The sequence below is a fragment of the Rhinichthys klamathensis genome, unplaced genomic scaffold (genome assembly GCF_029890125.1).
Source record: "Rhinichthys klamathensis goyatoka isolate OS25496 unplaced genomic scaffold, OSU_Roscu_1.1 h1tg000024l_1, whole genome shotgun sequence".
Taxonomy (NCBI): Eukaryota; Metazoa; Chordata; class Actinopteri; order Cypriniformes; family Leuciscidae; genus Rhinichthys; species Rhinichthys klamathensis.
Genome location: NW_026606575.1, coordinates 94,296 through 114,001, shown reverse-complemented (window position 1 = coordinate 114,001; position 19,706 = coordinate 94,296). Strand labels below are relative to the sequence as shown.

Here is a 19,706-nt window from a genome sequence, read left to right as displayed (position 1 = left end):
GCAAGGCACATACGGGACAGAGAAAAGCCAAGGCTGGGTCTGCCTCCACAGAGGGCAGCGCTTGCAGGTTCACTACCTGGTCCCTGAAGGGAGTGGTAGGAACCTTGGGCACGTATCCAGGCCGGGGTCTCAGGACAACGTGAGAGTTGGCCGGCCCGAATTCTAGGCACGATTCGTCGACCGAAAATGCTTGCAGGTCCCCTACCCTCTTGATGGAAGCCAGAGTAGTCAGGAGCACTGTCTTCAGTGACAGGATCTTTAACTGAGCTGACTGCAGTGGTTCAAGGGGAGGTCTCTGCAGTGTGCTGAGCACCAGAGACAGGTCCAGAGAGGGTATAGAGGGGGGGTGAGGCGGATTCAGTCTCCTCGCTCCCCTCAGGAACCTGACGATAAGGTCATGCTTCCCCAATGACTTACCTTCAACTGCATCGTGATGTGCGGCGACGTACACTTTGAGGTTGGAGAGAGACAGCCTTCGCTCCAACACATCTTGCAGGAAAGAAAGCACAACACTGATCGGACATCTTCAGGGGTCTTCCCGGTGGGAAGAACACCGTCCAACGAACAGGTTCCACTTCAGTGCATAGAGGCGCCTCGTTGAGGGGGCTCTAGCGGAAGTGATGGTTTCTACCACCGCATGGGGTAGGTCACCTAGAACCTGCCATAGAGTGCCCCGTCTCTGAGAAAGCAGGTCCTTCCGCAGAGGAATGGGCCAAGGAGGGGCTGTCGCGAGGAGCATGAGTTCTGGGAACCAGGTCTGGTTGGGCCAATACGGCGCAATTAACAAGACCTGCTCCTCGTCCTCCTTGACTTTGCACAGTGTCTGTGGGAAAAGGCTCACTGGTGGAAACACATACTTGCGTAGGCCCCGGCGCCGGGCGAACTGATTCACATAGCCGAGTCTGATGGTATGGATGAGTCAGCGAGACGGGCTGGGGGCGCTAGCCAGGCTCTCAGACACCGTGCAAGCGGAACCAACGGTACCACAGAGATACCCGGGGTGGAGCAGCGAGGATGTAACACAGGGACTCGACTCAGGAGGCACTGAGGCTGCCCGAAGTTGGGTCTGAGTGTGCTGTGCAAGACTACCTGGTTCCAGGGTGGGGCAGAGGGTGCGTGGGAAGGCATGGTGGCATCCCCGAAATGCACATTGCTGCCCGCTGGCAATAGAGGGGGACAGGAGTGGCAAGGCATGGAAGCATCACTCACTGCCATCCGCACCCTCTTGAGACCCAGAGATAGAGAAGCTGCTCTTGCTTTTTTTTTCGCAGAGGACTGACACCCTTGGCAACAAATAGACTGAGGGGCAGCCCAAGAGTGACTCTGAACTGTGGAGAACTGCTGGGCACAGTCTCCAACAGTGTCGCCTAAAATGGCCACCAGAAGAGGAACTAGATCGGGGAATAGGCAAAGGGGCTCCACCTCGTTTGAGGCACTTGAGTCCCGACGGCGCATCTAGAGCGCCGAACGAAGCACGCTGGCTTGCCGTGACAACCCGCGCTGTCAGCCGGCAGCTCGACGGCACGCTGAGCGGCTCAAGCCTTTACGAGAAAGGGGAGACGAAAAAACATGCAGACGTGGTCATGCTCTCATGAGAGAACATGAACCACCCACGAACGTAGTCTCAACACGCTTAAGCCCAGGCATGTGAAACAGTGATCGTGGCCATCAAATGAAGACAGGAAACGACCGCATCCAGATACACATGGTTTGAATGACATCTTGAAAAAGACGCAGTGTCAAACCATGTATGCTCTTTCAGGAAATTGCTCTCTCTGGTGCTGAAGGACCCAGGGATGATCGCAGCTACACAAACAGGACGATAGTGCAAGCCTGATGTGAGCACTCACATTCTCATTGAAGGCACAAAATTCTGAGCTGTGAAAACGGCTGTTTTGCTCTCTGTGAGATCACGGCCAGCGGTGTCTGTGCTGTAACACCAACACCAGCTTGAAGAGGCGTTCTCCTGAAAAAGCAGATTCGTTTTTTGAAGTTAAAACACTCTCAGATAAGATTGCAGAGCAGGAACAGTATTCACCATCTGGCTCCGAAGCGAAAGACAAAGATGTCACAAAGATTCTGCTTATTATATGCTCCCGCCGCGATGCACAGCAGCTTGTGCAATTATCGCATGCCAATGTGCATTGGCTCGTTTAGTTTCCACTCGAAGTGGATTGGTCTCTCAAGAGAGATTCCCGTTCCCATAAAGGGATAGTTCACTCAAAAATGAAAATTATGTTCCCCTTCGTCAGTCACTTCTTCATACGTCATGACTGACGAAGGGGAACAGAATTTTTATTTTTGTGTGAATTACCCCTTAAAGGGGACCTATTATGCAAAATTCACTTTTGCATGGTGTTTGGACATAAATGTGTGTTGGCAGTGTGTGTACACAACCACCCTACAGTGATAAAAATCCACCCACTCCTTTTTTTTAAATCCCCATAAATTATAAGCAGTGTCTCCCAACGACCTGTTTTCAGAATGCGGCTTTAGTGACGTCACTAAAGCCACAGGCCCCGCCCACGAGTGTTGACAGTTACTGCCGTTTTAACATAGAACCGCCCTGATCGAGTTCACAGCGAGTTGAGAGTTGTACACATCTGCCATTGCTGCACTGACGAGAATGTCTCCCAAGCGTTGTCGGTGTTGTGTAGCTGGATGTATTAATCCACATATCTATTTACTAAAAAGTTGCTCCAGGAGGATGTAGCAGTGCCAACTGCTCGTGATCCAGCTACACATCTAGAAGTAAGTATTACGCGTTTGTTTTCCAAATTGCCTTTGAATTTGTCAAGCTCATAATAACATGTTAGACTTATAAAGTTTGTGATAGCATGTGATAGCACCATGTTATTTTCTAATCGCGCTGAGAGTGGAATCTTTATTTGTAAAGGACAGCACATCAGAACAGAGCAGCCAAACAAGAGATATTGCTTGCCAGACAGACGCAAAACCGCTGACCAAGTCTGTTGGTACTCAGTTATCAATGAAGACAATTCATGTTCGGAGTTCAAGTATGTTTATGTATTACATGATACTGCTTATACAGAGGACCTCTCTCATCAGAAAAGTGGGGCGGGAGCAGCAGCTCATTAGCATTTAAAGGGAAACGTTTTTGCACAAGCCCAAATTGGGCAATTTTGAAATGCTATAAAAAATTATCTGTGGGGTATTTTGAGCTAAGACTTCACACACACACTATGGGAACATCAAATAATTGTTTTACATCTTGTGAAAAGGGGCATAATAGGTCCCCTTTAAACTTTTTTTCATGATTATTGGAAAGTAATTTTTCGCTTCGCAATCGTTACATGTGAACTAAAATGATTTCAAGATCATTTATTTATTTGACAGGTAATCTTGTATTGTGAAAATGAGCATTGATGACATAACACTTTTAATATCTGGAACTTTTCTGCATCTGTAAACTTGACATACTATTAACACACACACACAAAAAAAAAATCTGCCGTATAATATTTCAGATGGGCCTATCACAAATCAACTTAGGAAAATTAAGTTATCTGTAATATCATGCACACTCAATTTATAAAAGCAAAACTAAACCATTTTAGAATATCTATTTATATAGGATTTTTTTATATAGCATGTTTTATAACTTTTTATTTTAGATCAAATAGAAATAATGATTAATATACAAACTTTTTTTGAACTATTTTGAAATGTAAGTCAATTGGCTGAGGCCAGAGCCAATGGCGAAGGTCTTTGCACGTGGAGAGCCCGCCCCCTTTTGGAGGTTCTGCCCACTTTTGGAGATTTGGAGAGCTCCGGTCTGCAGCTCTACCTACTTGGTTTCAGCAGCAGTCAGTTCTCACCATAGTTTTGACAGAAGTGGAAGAAGTGGGCATGATTGAGCTGTGAAGTGGAGGAGAGACAGACAACACAGCAACGGCTTCTGATTCAGCATCAAATCTTCCCACAAGTGTACACTGCAAATTACCATTACATGCAACACAATACACACAAGGTTTTGTAAGCTTACCGTAAATTACACAAATACATACATATCCTGTGACAGCGTTAATTCAAATGCACAAATAATGCACAGCCATTCGCATTTGCCAGGGGCGGCATTTTTTCATGACACATGAGGGGGTGGCACGAGCAGTTAAAAAAAAAAATATATATATATTTTGCGCCGTAAAGCAGTTTTCTATTATCTATCATTTCACTATGTGGGGAATTGGCAAATTGGAACCCCTGCAGCTGCAGGCGCCCCTACTTGCTGAGAAGGTGCCATGCACAGAAGCTGTGTGAGAAGGGGAAAGGGGAGGGGGGCACGGGGGACAGTTCACCTCTCTGGGTCTCTCCCAAATGGAACGGACAAGGGGGGTAACGGGGGATCCACTGTATAGAGCAATACTCTAATGGAATTAGTTGGTTAAAGTCAGTCACACCTCAACTTTCTTCCAAACAACGTACATTTCATTCATAATATTATAAATACAGGCCTATAGTTCCTGCACATTTTCGTTTTTTCTGAATTGTGTGAAATGGCTAATAAAAATAGGTAATACAAAACGATTATATAGTCACCAAGGTGAATTGGTAAATCTTGACTTCTGGTCATGACAGTGTGTGACAGTGTTGGGGGGATGGGAAATCTGTTGATTGTCGAGTGCCAAATAAACACAGAGATGGACAGAAAAAGGTCAAAGCCATCAGGTGCCCAATTTAGAAAAAAAAGACAAGAAGAAGATGAGAAACAAGCAAAAGATATGCAACTATGTTCTCTCTGTATGATTACGGTATCCATGTCCTGAATGAAGGGCTAATGCTAATTGGTGGGTATAACTCTTACGTTTGTTAGCCTTTTTGCTATGATGCTTCCTATGCTTATACAACAATAATTCGGTTTTAACTCAACAGACACGAGATCTAATTTCACCATAATATTGTGCTTTGCAACAAAACTGTTACAAGTTCAGTTATTATTTATTTCCATCAGTTGGGTTAACGTTAGGCCCTGTAATTAGCCAATGGAATTTTCGAATCTGTAGGTAGTTTCAAAGACGAACATTTTCTATTTATTTAGCAAATATCCATTTGTGTGATGAAGGATTTGTGCTATTTAGAATATTTATTCTATATTTTATTTGTATATTATTCTTAATATTTTATATTATTGTTGCTCTCTGCTCTTGTTACATTTTTTATATATCTAATTGTATATATTTTTGGCACAATTATGTATAAAGTGTATATTTCTTTAAGTTCTGATAACTTATATACTGTCATATTTTGTGGAGAATTGTGTTCATTGTCTTTTGGCGATGTTGGAGTTGGAGATTGTGCACCTTAAAAAGTGTGTTTCCTGTTGTAATTGCAATAGTTAAATAACTGGATTCTCTTAAGTGTTTATTTCTAATGTCCTGATGAAGGATTTGTGCAATTCTGCAAAGGGGGTCTCGCAGGGTGTAATTCAATGTAGAACCTTTACTGCTCTGCATAGAAGATATATATGAACATGCTGTTGCATATTTGATAACTTTTGATGCTTATTTTGCAGCGTTTTTATAAGCTTTTTGATTGGTTAAAGGGTCGTAAATACCGGTAACACTCAGCCTGGATGAATAGTGTTTGTGTCAAAGACTCAGGATCTATTAAAGAGAACTTATGCAATGCAGAAACTCTTACAACAACTTGACATCATGACTTTGCGTAAACATACATGCCACTTTCAAGTCAAGTGGCGTGTTATCTATACGCATTTTGAGCTATCCGCGTGTATGTCCACGCCGAAACGAACCGTCATCTTTTGCGTGTATGTCTACGCCGTTAAACGTCCGAGTGATTCCGCGTGTATGTGTACGCCGTTAAATGTCAGAGCGAAACGAAGCAAAATTCATATCTACATCTGTGGAGCAATATTTTTTTTCCTAGGATGGTAGGGGGAAGACTCATAAACAGTATTAGCCCCAGTGACGGGTAGGTTTAGGGACGGGGTTGGGGTATGTCATATATTTATATATATATACAGTAATGTAACGTTAAGTCAACGGCGTTGATAAACACGCTGAAAAGCGATTATGGATGTTGATACCACGCCAAAAATGGAAATACGAATTGGCGTGTCATACATACGCCATTTCATGAGATCAGTCTGCTTACAAAGCAAAACCTATGAAGGTAATATGATGCCATAAATAATCGCATGCGCAAGGTAAGATTTGTGAAAGTGTGCATAAGATTGCAAGCGTAAATTAAATTTGCATGTGCAAGAGAAGATTTTGTAAAGGTGAAAATCGCATTTCAAGTGAAAGAAAAAAATATTTGCAGGATTTTACTGTTATTCGTAAGTGTAATTCATGTATTGTGAAGCTGTAGCTTCATGCTAACGCAAAATAAATATGATCTGTATTCCTCTGACTTCCATTTTTCCGCGCTTACACTTTTGGCACAGTTTTTTCACACAAATACGGCCAAAAGCACTGCAAGCCTGTGAACAGCAATTTGCAAGCGAAAACAAAAGGGTCAGGAACTGCAAACCAACCTTTGTGTAAAAAATAAACTGTTATAAATGTCTGAATGACTTGTTGTGTAAATGGGGCAAAAAAGTTTCCGAAATAACCCTATTTGTACAGTTGCGTCTTTCTTTTAGCTGCACTTACAGTTTTGGCACGATTCTCTCACTCACTGAGTTTTGCAAGCGCAAAGAGGGGGGCGGGTCCACCTTCTTCATGTAGCCAATCAAATGAGCTTCTCGCTGACTCTCGATTTACTCTTATCTGATTGGTTCAATAAACACGCCAGTCACCAGAACACATCTTTATCTTCTTTTGGCTCTGCATGGGAAAAGGACATCCAGTTTCATAAATAAATATGATACACCGATGAGTCATCAATCTACTATAGTACAAGAAAATATTGTGATCCTGACACAAAGACAAATTTATACCCGGAAGCGCAAATTGTTTTTAACCCTCTACTGCACGCATTATTATGCAATCATGGGAAAAAATTTTACAGTGTTTTTTTATATATAAAATAGACTCAAACTAACATTTCTTTTTTTTTTTTTTTTTTTTTTTTTTTTTTTTTGGGAGGGGTACTTTTGGGTCCGTTGCCATATGGCAACATTGTGCGACAATGGAACAGCCTGATGCGTTTTCTCCCAAAATGATATGAAATTCATAGATGATTACAGACCTGTCTTTTAGAAATGAAATTGTTTTTATTATTTAAAATGTTTTCAAGAGCTTTGTGTACAAAATATGAAACTAATTTTCAAAGTATTATTTCAACAATATTTACAAAACATCTGACGCAAACTCATAAGAACTGTTCAAGTGAAACTACTCAATGTGAAACGATTTTTTCAACAACATTTACAAAACATCTGACGCAAACTCATAAGAACTGTTCAAGTGAAACTACTCGATGTGAAACGCCTTAAAGCAGTTGTTCTCTCCGTTAACCCCCTGGGGTCGGCTATCGCGCCGGCGCGATTGTCTCGCTTTTTTTCTTATCAGTGTAAAAGAGACTCAAAATACTCGGTTAATTTTGATCTTACATATAAGTGTTGTACATCATTAGATCCTGTTAAGTTTCTATTTTTTTTTGTGGATACTCACAATAAAAACAAAGTGTTGTGCTTTTCACCAAATAAAGAAAAACAAACATGATGCGAGTTCTGCGTTCTCTCTGTCAGTGAAGTCCATTCTGAAACGCGTCCTAAGATTAACTGTAACTCCGCGATTACTTGTCACACAGGCACGAGAGGTTTTTCTTTATGAAGCTTAAATTCTCTTCTTTTAAATGAAGTAATTTATATAAAAAACAAATATTCTCAGTTTATGCAATCTGTATGAAAAGAGAGTGCTGTCAGTATTTTTTTCCCCAGCTCATTACACTTCATTACGCGTTAATCTGACACGCCCACGGAGGACGCGCGCTATTCAAACGCAAATGTCGAGGCAAGCCATGACAATGCCCACATCAGCCGTTCCACCGCGGCGGTAAAATGTGTGGTGTATTTGCTGCCTTTTACCGCTAAGAGGCGCTACAATCATAGACTCTGAAAAGTGTTCGTTTATTCCGGTTTATTCTCTCTAATGCGTAATCTGCTGCCGCACCGCGCTGATTCAGAGCGATTGAAAGCTGGTAGCAGAAGAATTCAACAAGTGAAACGTAGTTAAAATAATTCATAATCACAATACTGAAATTAGGCTACTGAAATGTAATTGAATAAATAATGAAAACATTTCAACATAAAACATAGCAATAAAAACATTTAGGCTACATGAATGAGGCTTTACAACTTTAACAGCATACAGAAGACAGCTCAGTGATCAACGCAACGACACGAGCTTCGAGGAGCTTCATTCGACCCGAGATCGAATCTCAATGTAGCATACATGTTGTTAACCGATGTTGTCCTACGTTTATATTTTCCCACCTTGATGCTTAAATAGGTAACTGTTTATATCTGTTTACTTATTTAAAGTCAAGAGTTTTGTTTGATTATCATTACAACATAAATTTGCTACATTCCTGTAGAACCGCAGCCGCTGCACAAACGACAAAAACTGATGAAGGAAGATTGTCAGCCGATTGCATCAGAAAATGAAAATGAAGAAGCTCGTCTTTAGTCTGCTAAATTATTGTGTAATGTAAAAGAACACTAAAATTACTTAAGTTTGAAACCAAGTTCGAACATTTCAAGGTTTAAATTGTTTAATGTAAAACAGGGTTGCATCTTGTTTAGAGTTTATTTCTTTTGCGATGCAAAATAAGAAACACTAGGCTAATCTTATTCTTGCGACATTTTGAATTTGTATTGCCAAAGAAATTACAGCTAAATTAAACAATTAAAACAGTAGGCCTACAAAACGAAAATTGTCCAAAGAAACATAATTAAATTAAAAACATGCGTTTCTCTTTGCCTCTCTCGCGCTGGATCTCTTTTTAACAAGTTTATTTAGTCTCCCTCGCTGCGCGCGCGGGTCTCTCTCTCGAAATTAAACATTTCAGGGTAAAAACACATCATACAGCTGATAATACTGTATATGTCGCTGCGTGTCAGCCATACAAATCACGAAAAAATTATTTAACCTTCAATTGTTGCTTCAAAGACACAGCATGCCTTGTTGAATTCACCTTACAATAACTTCAATTGAAATTTTGTGTGAAAAAAACTTTAAATAGGCTACAATAAATAAACTACAATATTTATAATTTAATAAGATATGGGGTCTACATTTGGACACAGATTTATCCTTACAATAATTTTGCCTGCTCATCAGGCTGGCTATCCGACACTCTCCATATGAAAGAGGAACATTAACACCTTTGTCCAGCAACTGTCCCTCCAACCCCCCACAGGCTATCGGAGTCTGAGGCTGACTTAACACAAAGAGAAGTCGCAATTCACACTTAAATCGCTATTCTAGACAGTGTTGATAATGAAGGAATTAAATGATTTAAGTTACATGTAGCCTAGTGATATTTCTGTCACAAAAGTTTAATTACTAAGTATTTCATTATTTCAATAATTGATGAAATAAAACTGGTTTGGGCCAGCTTTTTCCAAGCAAAACTAAATATAATCTGAAAAAACGCATGTTAATTTGTTGTCATGAACAAAATGTTCAACTCAATATTAAATTCTACAGGGATCTTTGGATCCTTACTAGGCATGCAATTTGTGAATTAAGTTTTTATTTTATTTTGTATTATTCAAATAAATATCGAAACACGGTGCTTCGTGGTAATGCTGCTAAATTAAATAACATTTATAGAATAATTATGAACTTAAATGAAACAATATCGCAACATTTCGACAAATACATTATTTGATTTGTTTTTACATTTTAATTCAGGGCGATTTAGCCTACATAGAGCGAGATTTTCACCCTTGTCTTGTCATTTTCTCATTGGGAAGCGCTTACATTGCATGTTTGAGTAGATCCTCTGTAGGCCTATACTGTTTTTGTCGTTAGCCTATATGAATACAAGTTTACAGTTTTGAACGATGTAAGCCTACTCTTATCTGTATGACCAAAAAATTATGGGGGGGATTAAAATAATTCAGCAGAAGCAGGGATGTTTAGACCAGAAGGAAATCCTAGTCCCCCCTGGCAAATCACACTTTACTTAAAACCATGTTTTTAAAAACTCTAGGTTGTAGGGAACAGACCTCTCTGCCATGCGCGCGCATGGTTTCGAGCACAATATCTGTCTCGCATGCACGCTCGCTCTAGATAGATTACGGGATATTTTAACTAATTTGCGGTATAACTAGTCGATCACGAGTGGCTCAACAGGTAGATCTATAGATAAACTATATCTTTTAGGAATTTGACCGACCGGGTTGACACTTCAGCGTGAGAAATCGGGGGTGTGGCGTGAGAGCGTGAGATTTGGGTCAATTGCGTGAGAGTTGGCAGCCCTGAAAAAAAAAAAAAAATATATATATATATATAGTATATATATGGTATATATATATATATATATATATATATATATATATATATATATATATATAGGCTATATATAATTAATTTTTTTACATAACTGCTTTTGAAATTACGATTGGTAGCCTATTATTATACAGATGCAAAGTCGTTCTGTTGGATACTATTTTTTTTCCTTAGTGTAAAATGGAAATGCATGATAATTGTATTTTATAAATATAAGCAAAAAAAACTGTATGGTGTAACAGAGTTTTAGAGCTAGACAAATCGAAATAAATATAAAATATACAGCAGACCTTGTTTGTGCGGGATTTGAACCCGTGTCATCTTGATGATGAACCCTAAGTTCTACCGCTCGGCTATGAATTTACTCACTGAGAAATACCCAAACGTCTGTTTCTCACATGAGCGATTTTTTCATTTAGCCTGTGAGTGTAGGCCTATACTTTAGCCTTTTACAGTTTTAAAAGATTATATCTTATCTGTATGACCAACAATTACGGAGTAGGCTATAAATGTTTGTTGTAGGCTTATTTGGAAATTACCATAACTTGTAGTATTTCATCCTTAGGCTACAGACATTAGCCCCACTTAAGTTTTGCTAAATGTCCCTTTGCGCCACCTGGCGGTCGTTTCGCGAACGACTTTGAAATGCGACTGGTTTATTTTGACCGCCGGTGGATGGCTAAAAATGGTATGTGGATGGCTAAAAGGTGTGACTAAAAATGTGCTTTTGGCTTTCATTTATATTTTGATTGTTTGTATATATATACACACTACCGTTCAAAAGTTTGGGGTCGGTACGATTTTAAATACTTTTAAAAGAATTCTCTTCTGCTAACCATGGCTGCGCTTATTTGATTAAAAATACAACAAAAATCAGTTATAGTATTAAATATTATTCCAGTGTAAATCAGCTGTTTTCTGTGTGAATATACAGTAAAGTGTAATTTATTCCTGTGATCAAAGCTGAATTTTCAGCATCACCAGTGTCAGTGTCTTCAGTGTCAAATGATCCTTCACAAATCAGTATAATATGAGGATTTGATGCTCAAGAAACATTTATTATTATTATCAATGTTGAAACAGTTGTTGGTCTGTCAGTTGTACAGTTTTTTTTTTTTTTTTTGGGGATTCTTTGATTAATAGGGTTAGGGTTAGAATCTTTTGTAACATTATAAATGTCTTTACTGTCACTTTCGATCAAATTAATTATTCCTTGATAAATAAAGGTATTGATTTCTTTCCTCCAAAAAATAAAAATAAAATTCTCACTGACCCCAAACTTTTGAACGGTAGTGTATATATATATATATATATATGTGTGTGTGTGTGTGTGTGTGTATACATATTTATTTATTTATTTATATATATATATTGTCCTTGCATTCTTTCTTGTGTGACACCACTGAATGAAAGGCTCATTAGTATGCAGTCTGCTCAGGTGAGAACTGCCTAATTATTCATGAGGGGGTTGGGCCGTTCCGCCCATCCGCATATTGCCTTTGCAAACAAAAAAATGTTTTTCACAATTTAAAACAATCTATTGTTTTATGTGAATGATTAGGCAGAATGATTTTCAGATCAATTCGAAGCAAAAACTCTAGGCGACAACATCCACTAGTCAAAAGTCTTGTGGACAGATATTTAGTATGTTATTTGTGGCCTTATATTAGAAACTTTATTTTTTTGTTTTTTCAATAACCACGCATAAACAATATTCTCTCAACAATACAAACATGTATTAACATGTTGTTCACATATTATGGTAGCCCTGTGTGTGCTATATAGAGTGTAATTTAACCTGTGCCATTAATATGTTTATAAGCAACTGAAAAAAGCAGAAATGTCAGAGCATGCCAAAACATCTCAAGGACCCTGAAAACACCTCAGACCCCAGAGGGTTAAAGGTGGGGTATGTGATTTTCTTTTTTGACCATTTTTTCAAAATCACTTGAAATCCTATTCCTAACCCACTTACAGCCACTGAGTTAGAAGCACTGACATGAAAATTAAAAAATTTAATCATCTGTGGAACGGGCAGGACTCGAAAAACTCCAGCCAATCATTTCCAAGACCACCTAGAATCATTGGACAGTAAGTGCGTCAATCAAACGGTCGTACCATACCCCCCTCCCCCCATGCCCCTCTTCGAATGGGTGGAGTCAGGGCCAGCGTTGGAGGAAAGAAGGTAGGACCTTTTGAGTTGTGTATTTTCAAAATCTGCCGGCCGTTTTGCAAATCACTTACCCCACCTTTAAGGCAGAGGTGCACCTTGCACTTAGTGCAAACCCCTCTGACGATGCCCTTGCAGCCAGGATTCTGGCACCTTCCTTTTGGTGCACCCATCTCTGGCCAGTGATCAAAGCGGTCAAGACGGATATATATTTTAATTTTATACTTTACTTTTACTTTACTTTATAAATATATACAAATATATATAAATATATGAGTATAATACAACCATCCAACTATATCAGTGCATCCATACATTGTCATTCATACAAAGCTACTCTGCATTAGCATGGGCAAAATATTGTTCCATTACCGCACAATGTTGCCATATGGCAACATACCTATTTTATTAAATAAAAAGGTAATATAAGTATCAAAACAATGTGACAATGATTGAAAAAAGATTAGAAATTATCCCAGATGCTTGATGTATTTTTTTATTCCGAAGAAATATGAAAAAAATGAGGAAAATCTTCACATATACACAAGCACTTTTTCAGCAGCTGGAGTCATCAAAAGTGTGTGAAAAGAATGACGTTGCAAGGGTGTGTGTAGTGTCGTGATGTCATCAAAGCATATCATTGGTTACCACCGGGTTCTATTATGAATTTAAGATCAATCAGAGCTCATGTTTATTTTCAAATTTCAAGAAATGTCCAAAGAAAGGGTATGTTGCCATATGGCAACACTGTGCAGTAGAGGGTTAAATTAACTAGTTCTCTCCTACATTTAAAACTAACAGATGGTAATTGACTTCAATGATGTTCAACACTCATAACTCAGTTAAAATTACAGGAAATTTGGTTTATGGTTTCATGACCATTTAATAATGTCACTCAGTTTTCCTTTTTCTGCTGCAACACTTGCCACACACAAATCTAATGGTTAAAAATATGAAGAGAGTGAATATCAAAACAACTGCAAACAATGTAACTGTAACATCTACTGAGTAATAGGAGTACCAAGGCAGTTTGTAGGATTCTGTTCGGAGGTGAGCAGCACCTTTGTGTCTCATTACAAACTCAATCCAAAAGAGGGCGCTTTCCAAAGGTTTAACTGGCTTGTCTCTGTGCAGATGAGAGAGTCTCTGCATACTCAGTCTGTAAGATGGTTCATTGATTACTTCCTGTATGGCTTTAAACAGTGTGTTTTTATCTAAAGTTGCGATGGAAACAATATTAGCTCCTCCCCTTTCTTGCAACCGAAGAAGATTGTCGTACTGGTCAAAAAAGAATGGAATTCCAACCACTGGAATACCGTGGTACAAAGCTTCTTGAACCCCATTGGTTCCGCCATGTGCAATAAAAACTGTAGTCTTTGGATGCCCTAGAAGATCGTTCTGTGGCATCCAGTCAACCAGTAATGTGTTGTTCCCCAAAGTAGATGGTCTCTTTCCAGTGTATCTCCAAATTACCTTTTGCGGGAGCTGAGCAAAAGCAGTAGCTATTTCCGCTGTTAAATCATCTGGTAGGGCACTGATAAACGACCCTAAAGACATGATGATGACTCCATGCTCTCCAGAACTTTGCATGAAGTCTTCCAGATCATGTGGAAGGGCCTTCGCTGGTTTGCATTGGAAGCCGCCAATGTAGATGATATTTGGCATTGTTGGACGTGGAAATTCAAAAACAAAATCAACCCTCATAAGCCATATATCAGCCCCCTGGAGAAGTTCAATAAAACGTACAGGCGGATGGAAATATTTGTCACAAAGTGCTTGGTACTGTGGCAAATTAAAATAGCTGTACTGAAAGGCCATTAGGAAATAATAAAAAACATTTTTTACTCGTTGGAAGAAGTTCATCTTGTCAGTGTTTCCAGATCCCGTGATAGGGATGTAAGACATTGGTGAGGGAGCGACGTCAAAATGTCCCTCACCAGTAGTGGTCCATCTCACATTATATACCATGGGTAACTTGAGTTCATGAGCCAGGAGAATGCCTGCACCCCATGCCGGATCAGTAAGCATCAGATCATACTGTTTTTCATGCAGTGCCTTCATAATTTCCTCACTTTCAAACATGTTTGTTATAAGCTGACATATCATTTTATGCATTTTAACCATGTCACTAACCATATCCAAACTCAGCCGTACAGCGCTCAGCCAGTACCTTTTTCCTTTTTCATGGTCGATTAGTTTGGAGAGCATGTCTTCTAAAAATTCTTCATCCATTCCTTTGGTGTTTGGTATGGTTATAGAGTTGTAATAAGTTGAATTCTCCTTTACGAACCAGCTATTATAGGTGCGTATTACATCAATGCTGTGCCCTTGACTATGTAAAGCGTTGATGAGAATGTCCATGTTCACCCAGTGACTTCCCTCCACAGGCACCACCAAGATTTTGCCACCATCACAGAGAGAACCAAAAAGAATTACGACTGTTATCCAGAGAGAGACAGAAACCATGTTCTTAGAAATTGGTGTCATCTTACCTGTAAATGATAAAATAATTGGATCACATAATTTTGGATAATATTATTTGTGTTACTTCTGTTAATAATAATGTTGCCGACACTGCAGTACTGACATAACAAAATAAAGAAATGAAATAAATTTAGAGTAGTAGCCAGGTTTATTTGTGTCACCACGTTATCTAAATGCCTTGTCAGGCAAACCAGGCAAAATAATTCAGATGGGTTACTCTTAAACAAACTCACGAGCCTACACACTCTACAAAAATCTCAGGATAGCTGGCTCTTGGTTAGTCAATTTAACACTCACAATTAAATAAATAAATAAAACCAAACTTATTTTTTAACTTCATCAATGGATAATTAACATGTTCTCTCTTTTTCATTGTTTCAACGTGATCTGTCATCTCCACTAAAGCACTGATTTACATAAATTCTAAGCATTTCACTTTCTGAATACCTTAGAGCTCCCAGATACAAAAATTCAACAGTTAAAGGGATAGCTCACACAACATTTTTAATTATGTCATTATTCACTCACCCTCATGTCGTTCCAAACACAAGACTTTTCTTCTTTTTTCGGAACACAAATGAAGATCTTTTTTATGAAATCTGAGAGCTTTCTATCCCTCCATAGACAGCAACGCAGTTGACACTTCAAAACGTTCATAAAGAGATCACAAAACTAATCCATATGAATTGAGCAGTTTGGTCCAGATTTTCTGAAGAGACTTGATCACTTTATATGATGAACAGATTGAATTTGGGATTGAAACATTGATCAGCAAACATAAACAAAAGCTCAACTGAACCAGCTTGATGCCCAAGAACAAACTTCTTGTGGAAGCTCAAACGTTCTATGTAGGACACAAGAATGAACCTCGTTGGTTCTTGCACATCAAACGAACATGCTTGAGCTTTCGTTTACCTCAACTGATGTGTGTGTTGATGAATGTTTATATGTGAATAAAAGCCTAATTTGTTCATCATATGAAGCGATTGAGTCTCTTCAGAAAATTTTGGACTAAGCCGCTTAATTATATGGATTAGTTTTACGATCACTTTATGAACTTTTTGAAGCATCAAAGTTTCAGTTGCATAGCTGTTTATGGAGGTATAGAAAGCCCTCAGCTCTTTTCTTAAAAAAAGATCTTCATTTGTAATCCGAAGATAAATGACAGTCTTACGGGTTTGGAAAAACATGAGGGTGAGTAATTAATGAAATCATTTTTTGGGGAACTAAACCTTTAACATGTCAATTACATCCATATATCCGTTCAGACCCTTTTACATGATCAAACATATTTCTGTCATGCCAACTCTCGGAGTGATTGGCATGGTAATGGGTATGACAATGTTGTATGTTTGGTCTTGGCGGAATAGACCTACTACATTGCTGCTGTAGGCTGCTGCGGTAGAGCAAGTATGGGACTTGCTACTGCCAATACATACACGACACGCTGCTGTGAGCAAGTAAGACATGCTGCTGCTGTACAAGATGGGGTACATTAATTACCCGTAGCAAATCTATACAGGTGGAGCTGGGGAAGGTGGAGGGTTTCTGAAAGCGCGCTGCACTGCTAGGGCAAATGCTACCCAAGTATTTGAAGGTTGAGCAGCGAGCTCATTGGCAACTGATACAGCAGGAACCAATCAGCTGCGCCCTACAGATAACGATGTGACTATGAACAGGTGAGTAAAAGCACCTATTAGCCTGCACCATCTAGAGTTTCATGCCAGAACTTTGTATACATACACAAGTAAACGCTCTCTCTCGTTTTTTTTTCTTTTTTTTCTCACTTATTTTTATGTTCATATGCGTTAGGGTTCAATCTGTTTTTCGGGTTGCACTGCTGTCTGTGTAGTGTGATTTTGTTCCCAAACCACTTCACCAGAAATCCCACCCTGCAGCTAATTTCATTAGGGTTACAGTGACGGGTAGGCTTAGGGATCAGTGTTTGGTGTAGGCAATCATTACCAATACAATTTTAAGAATCTGCTGCAGGCTGGAGTTCCCGCTGAATTGGTTTGATGAAAACTCTTTAGGAGAACTGCCGCCATCTCCTGTACTGGACAACAAACTGTATTTCTCACCCATGAAATCAAAATGAACAATTCTTATTTTTTATGGGATATCGCAGTAGACTATTTATTATGAATGATTTATCTGTGCGCTATCATTATAGTTTAAAATTAATTTGCCCTCCTAATCTTTTATCAAAAGAACTTTCCCTAACTCTTCCAGTGACATCTCTTCTCTTCTCTTTTTGGTGTGAGGGTGAGACAACCTCACTCACATAAGATTACAGCAATAGCAAATGATGACGATCCAACAATCAAATCAATTCCCAATGGACAAAATCATGTCCCACTCTCAGGGCTTGACATTAGCTACGTTCGACCAATCAGTGTATAACATCAAAGTATGCTCTAACGGCACTGTGATGGGGTATGGAGTTAATTTTGTGCCATAATTAAACAAACAAATCTAGCATCTTGCAAACAAACTCGATCTGCTTTGCGAAGGAAAACTCGACTCGCAAACAAACAGAAAGCAATGTGCAAGTACAAAGGTCAATTTGAGCGAAAATGCAGTGGAGTAACAAACATGTATTGATAAATAAATGAGCCTAGATAATATTTCACAAATAAATTCAAACCATTCTACAAATTGCATGCAACCTTTGAACACATACCAAATCTAGTGCATACAAATGCATATCTGTCTGTTATGACTGTGAGACACTTGGCTTTTTATGAGATCTCTCGGCTCGATTTTCTCACAAATGTGTCCAGGCAGATTTTCTCACAAATGCAGTTGAGCAACTTCCTCTTCTAAAACAGTAGATGGCGCTAAGTTAGGGGATTAATTGAGTGCTAGTCTCCCGGGAGAAACACTGATTTAAAATGCGTGCTTGACTTTGCCTACAGCTGAGGAAAATGAGCAGTGATGAGGTTTCTGTCTAACTTTATCTATAATTAACCATTTTGAGGTTTTCTTTTGCAAAATGTTTATTACACATCTAGACAGAAATCAACATTAGCACTTAGAAGCACTTCTCTCTCTCTAGGATATAGTAATATATAAGCTCAAAGCTCTGCCATCATATGTTGCTTTTTACATTTTTTCTACATTGGACGCATGCGAAATTACTAAATTTGTGATTATGTCTACACTGAACGAGTCGATTTTTTTCGTTCCCCAAAATGCATGAGAACTTTTCATTTAATTGAAAGGAGGGTTTCATTTTTCTGTCCCATTCCAACGAAATTTCAAAATGCACCTGCACCTGCAAATACATAATATTTTTCCAGTCATATATTTTGTCATTGAAGATTTCTAAAAAATAACTTTAAAGTTTCATCTTGTGAGTCTTGTATATTGTCACACACCTAATAAAACAATTTCACAACAAAAAAAGTGAAAATTCTGAGTGCCTAGTAAATTTGGAAAACCACTAGCCACAGAGGCTGGTGAGCAAAAGAGTTAATATCAAGCCCTGCCGGCCTAAATATTTTATTGTTTGAGAAGCCATTTCAGTCGAATATACATCACAATAGAGAAGAAAATTATTTTGCAACGTCTGTTTATGCCGACTTCAATTTGTTTTTTTAATGTCAACATGCACTAGATGACTCGTGTCTCACACTCAAGACCCTGCCTTCTTTTCCATTCATCAGTGCTTCGATTCTGCAGTTACTTTTTCATTGTAGCCTAGTAACCGCTGAACTATAGTACCTATAATATTAAGCATTTTGCTATTTTTTTTAAGAGCAAAAACACATTCTGTGTTGTAGTGTCATTCTTGTCTAATAAAGAAAAACAGCTGAGGCAGAAAGAGTTCCCTTCTGATACGGTTTACTCGCATTGTGTCAACTACTGATGCTTATGGGGAAAACTCTGCTTTTCTCCAAATACTGAAGCCTGATGGGTTCACATGCACAGACAAATGGCTTTTCAGCTTGCCGAATCGGTTGGGGCCATCTGCTCAAGTCATAAAGTCAAGAATTTTTCTCCTTCAGCGCAAAGATCATCTCACTGACTCAGAAGAAGACAATGAAAAAGAAACCTTCCCGCTCGCTGTGGAAAAAAAAACCAGCAGCGGATTAATGGTGCTGACAGCTTGACAGCTCGACAGCTGAGAATGGCGCTTCTTCCCAGTGGCTAACCTGTGAGACTAATTGAGTAGATTTCACCCTAAAAGAGCATATTTTTGCCAGCGTTTGTTTTTTGCCAAACTCTGCGCCACGAGTGTGTCACATACAGGGCATCCCTGTTCTCCACCATTCTCTCCCTGAGAGGACGAAACAACGGAGTCGCAGAGTGAGCAGATCATGGGACTGAGTGAGCTCACGCTGGCCCATACCCTACGTACCTCATTCTCCCTACAGCGAGGGAATTCCCTGGTGCTCCTCTCACGTAGACCAGCGCCCTTGTCTGGTACGAGTGTTCTAGTCTTTTTTATGTGTTCCGAGGAGGAATTTGCCAATAATATTGGCAGCTGCAGATACAGGGAAGTGGTCGGACTCCATGGAAGACTCCGCCCCCTACAGCCTAGGGAGACAGTTGATGTTGAGCCTGGCCTGAACTTGTCGTGAGCTCGGTTTGGAGTAGCCGAC

At 39.3% G+C, this 19,706-nt stretch overlaps 2 protein-coding genes across 4 annotated transcripts in view; both read right to left on the bottom strand.

Annotated features, from left to right (window-relative positions):
- The window catches only part of LOC130077632 (UDP-glucuronosyltransferase 2A2-like), a 34,954-nt gene that overhangs the window by 8,728 nt on the left and 6,520 nt on the right, over positions 1–19,706 (bottom strand). The window lies entirely within an intron of this gene.
- The window catches only part of LOC130077642 (UDP-glucuronosyltransferase 2C1-like), a 45,503-nt gene continuing 39,180 nt past the window's right edge, over positions 13,384–19,706 (bottom strand). For all 3 annotated transcript variants that reach the window (XM_056242959.1, XM_056242951.1, XM_056242943.1), the window contains exon 2: positions 13,384–15,107. In XM_056242959.1, coding sequence (XP_056098934.1) covers positions 13,507–15,102 — 1,596 coding nt within the window. In that variant the 5' untranslated portion in view covers positions 15,103–15,107 and the 3' untranslated portion in view covers positions 13,384–13,506. The remainder of the gene's footprint in view (positions 15,108–19,706) is intronic.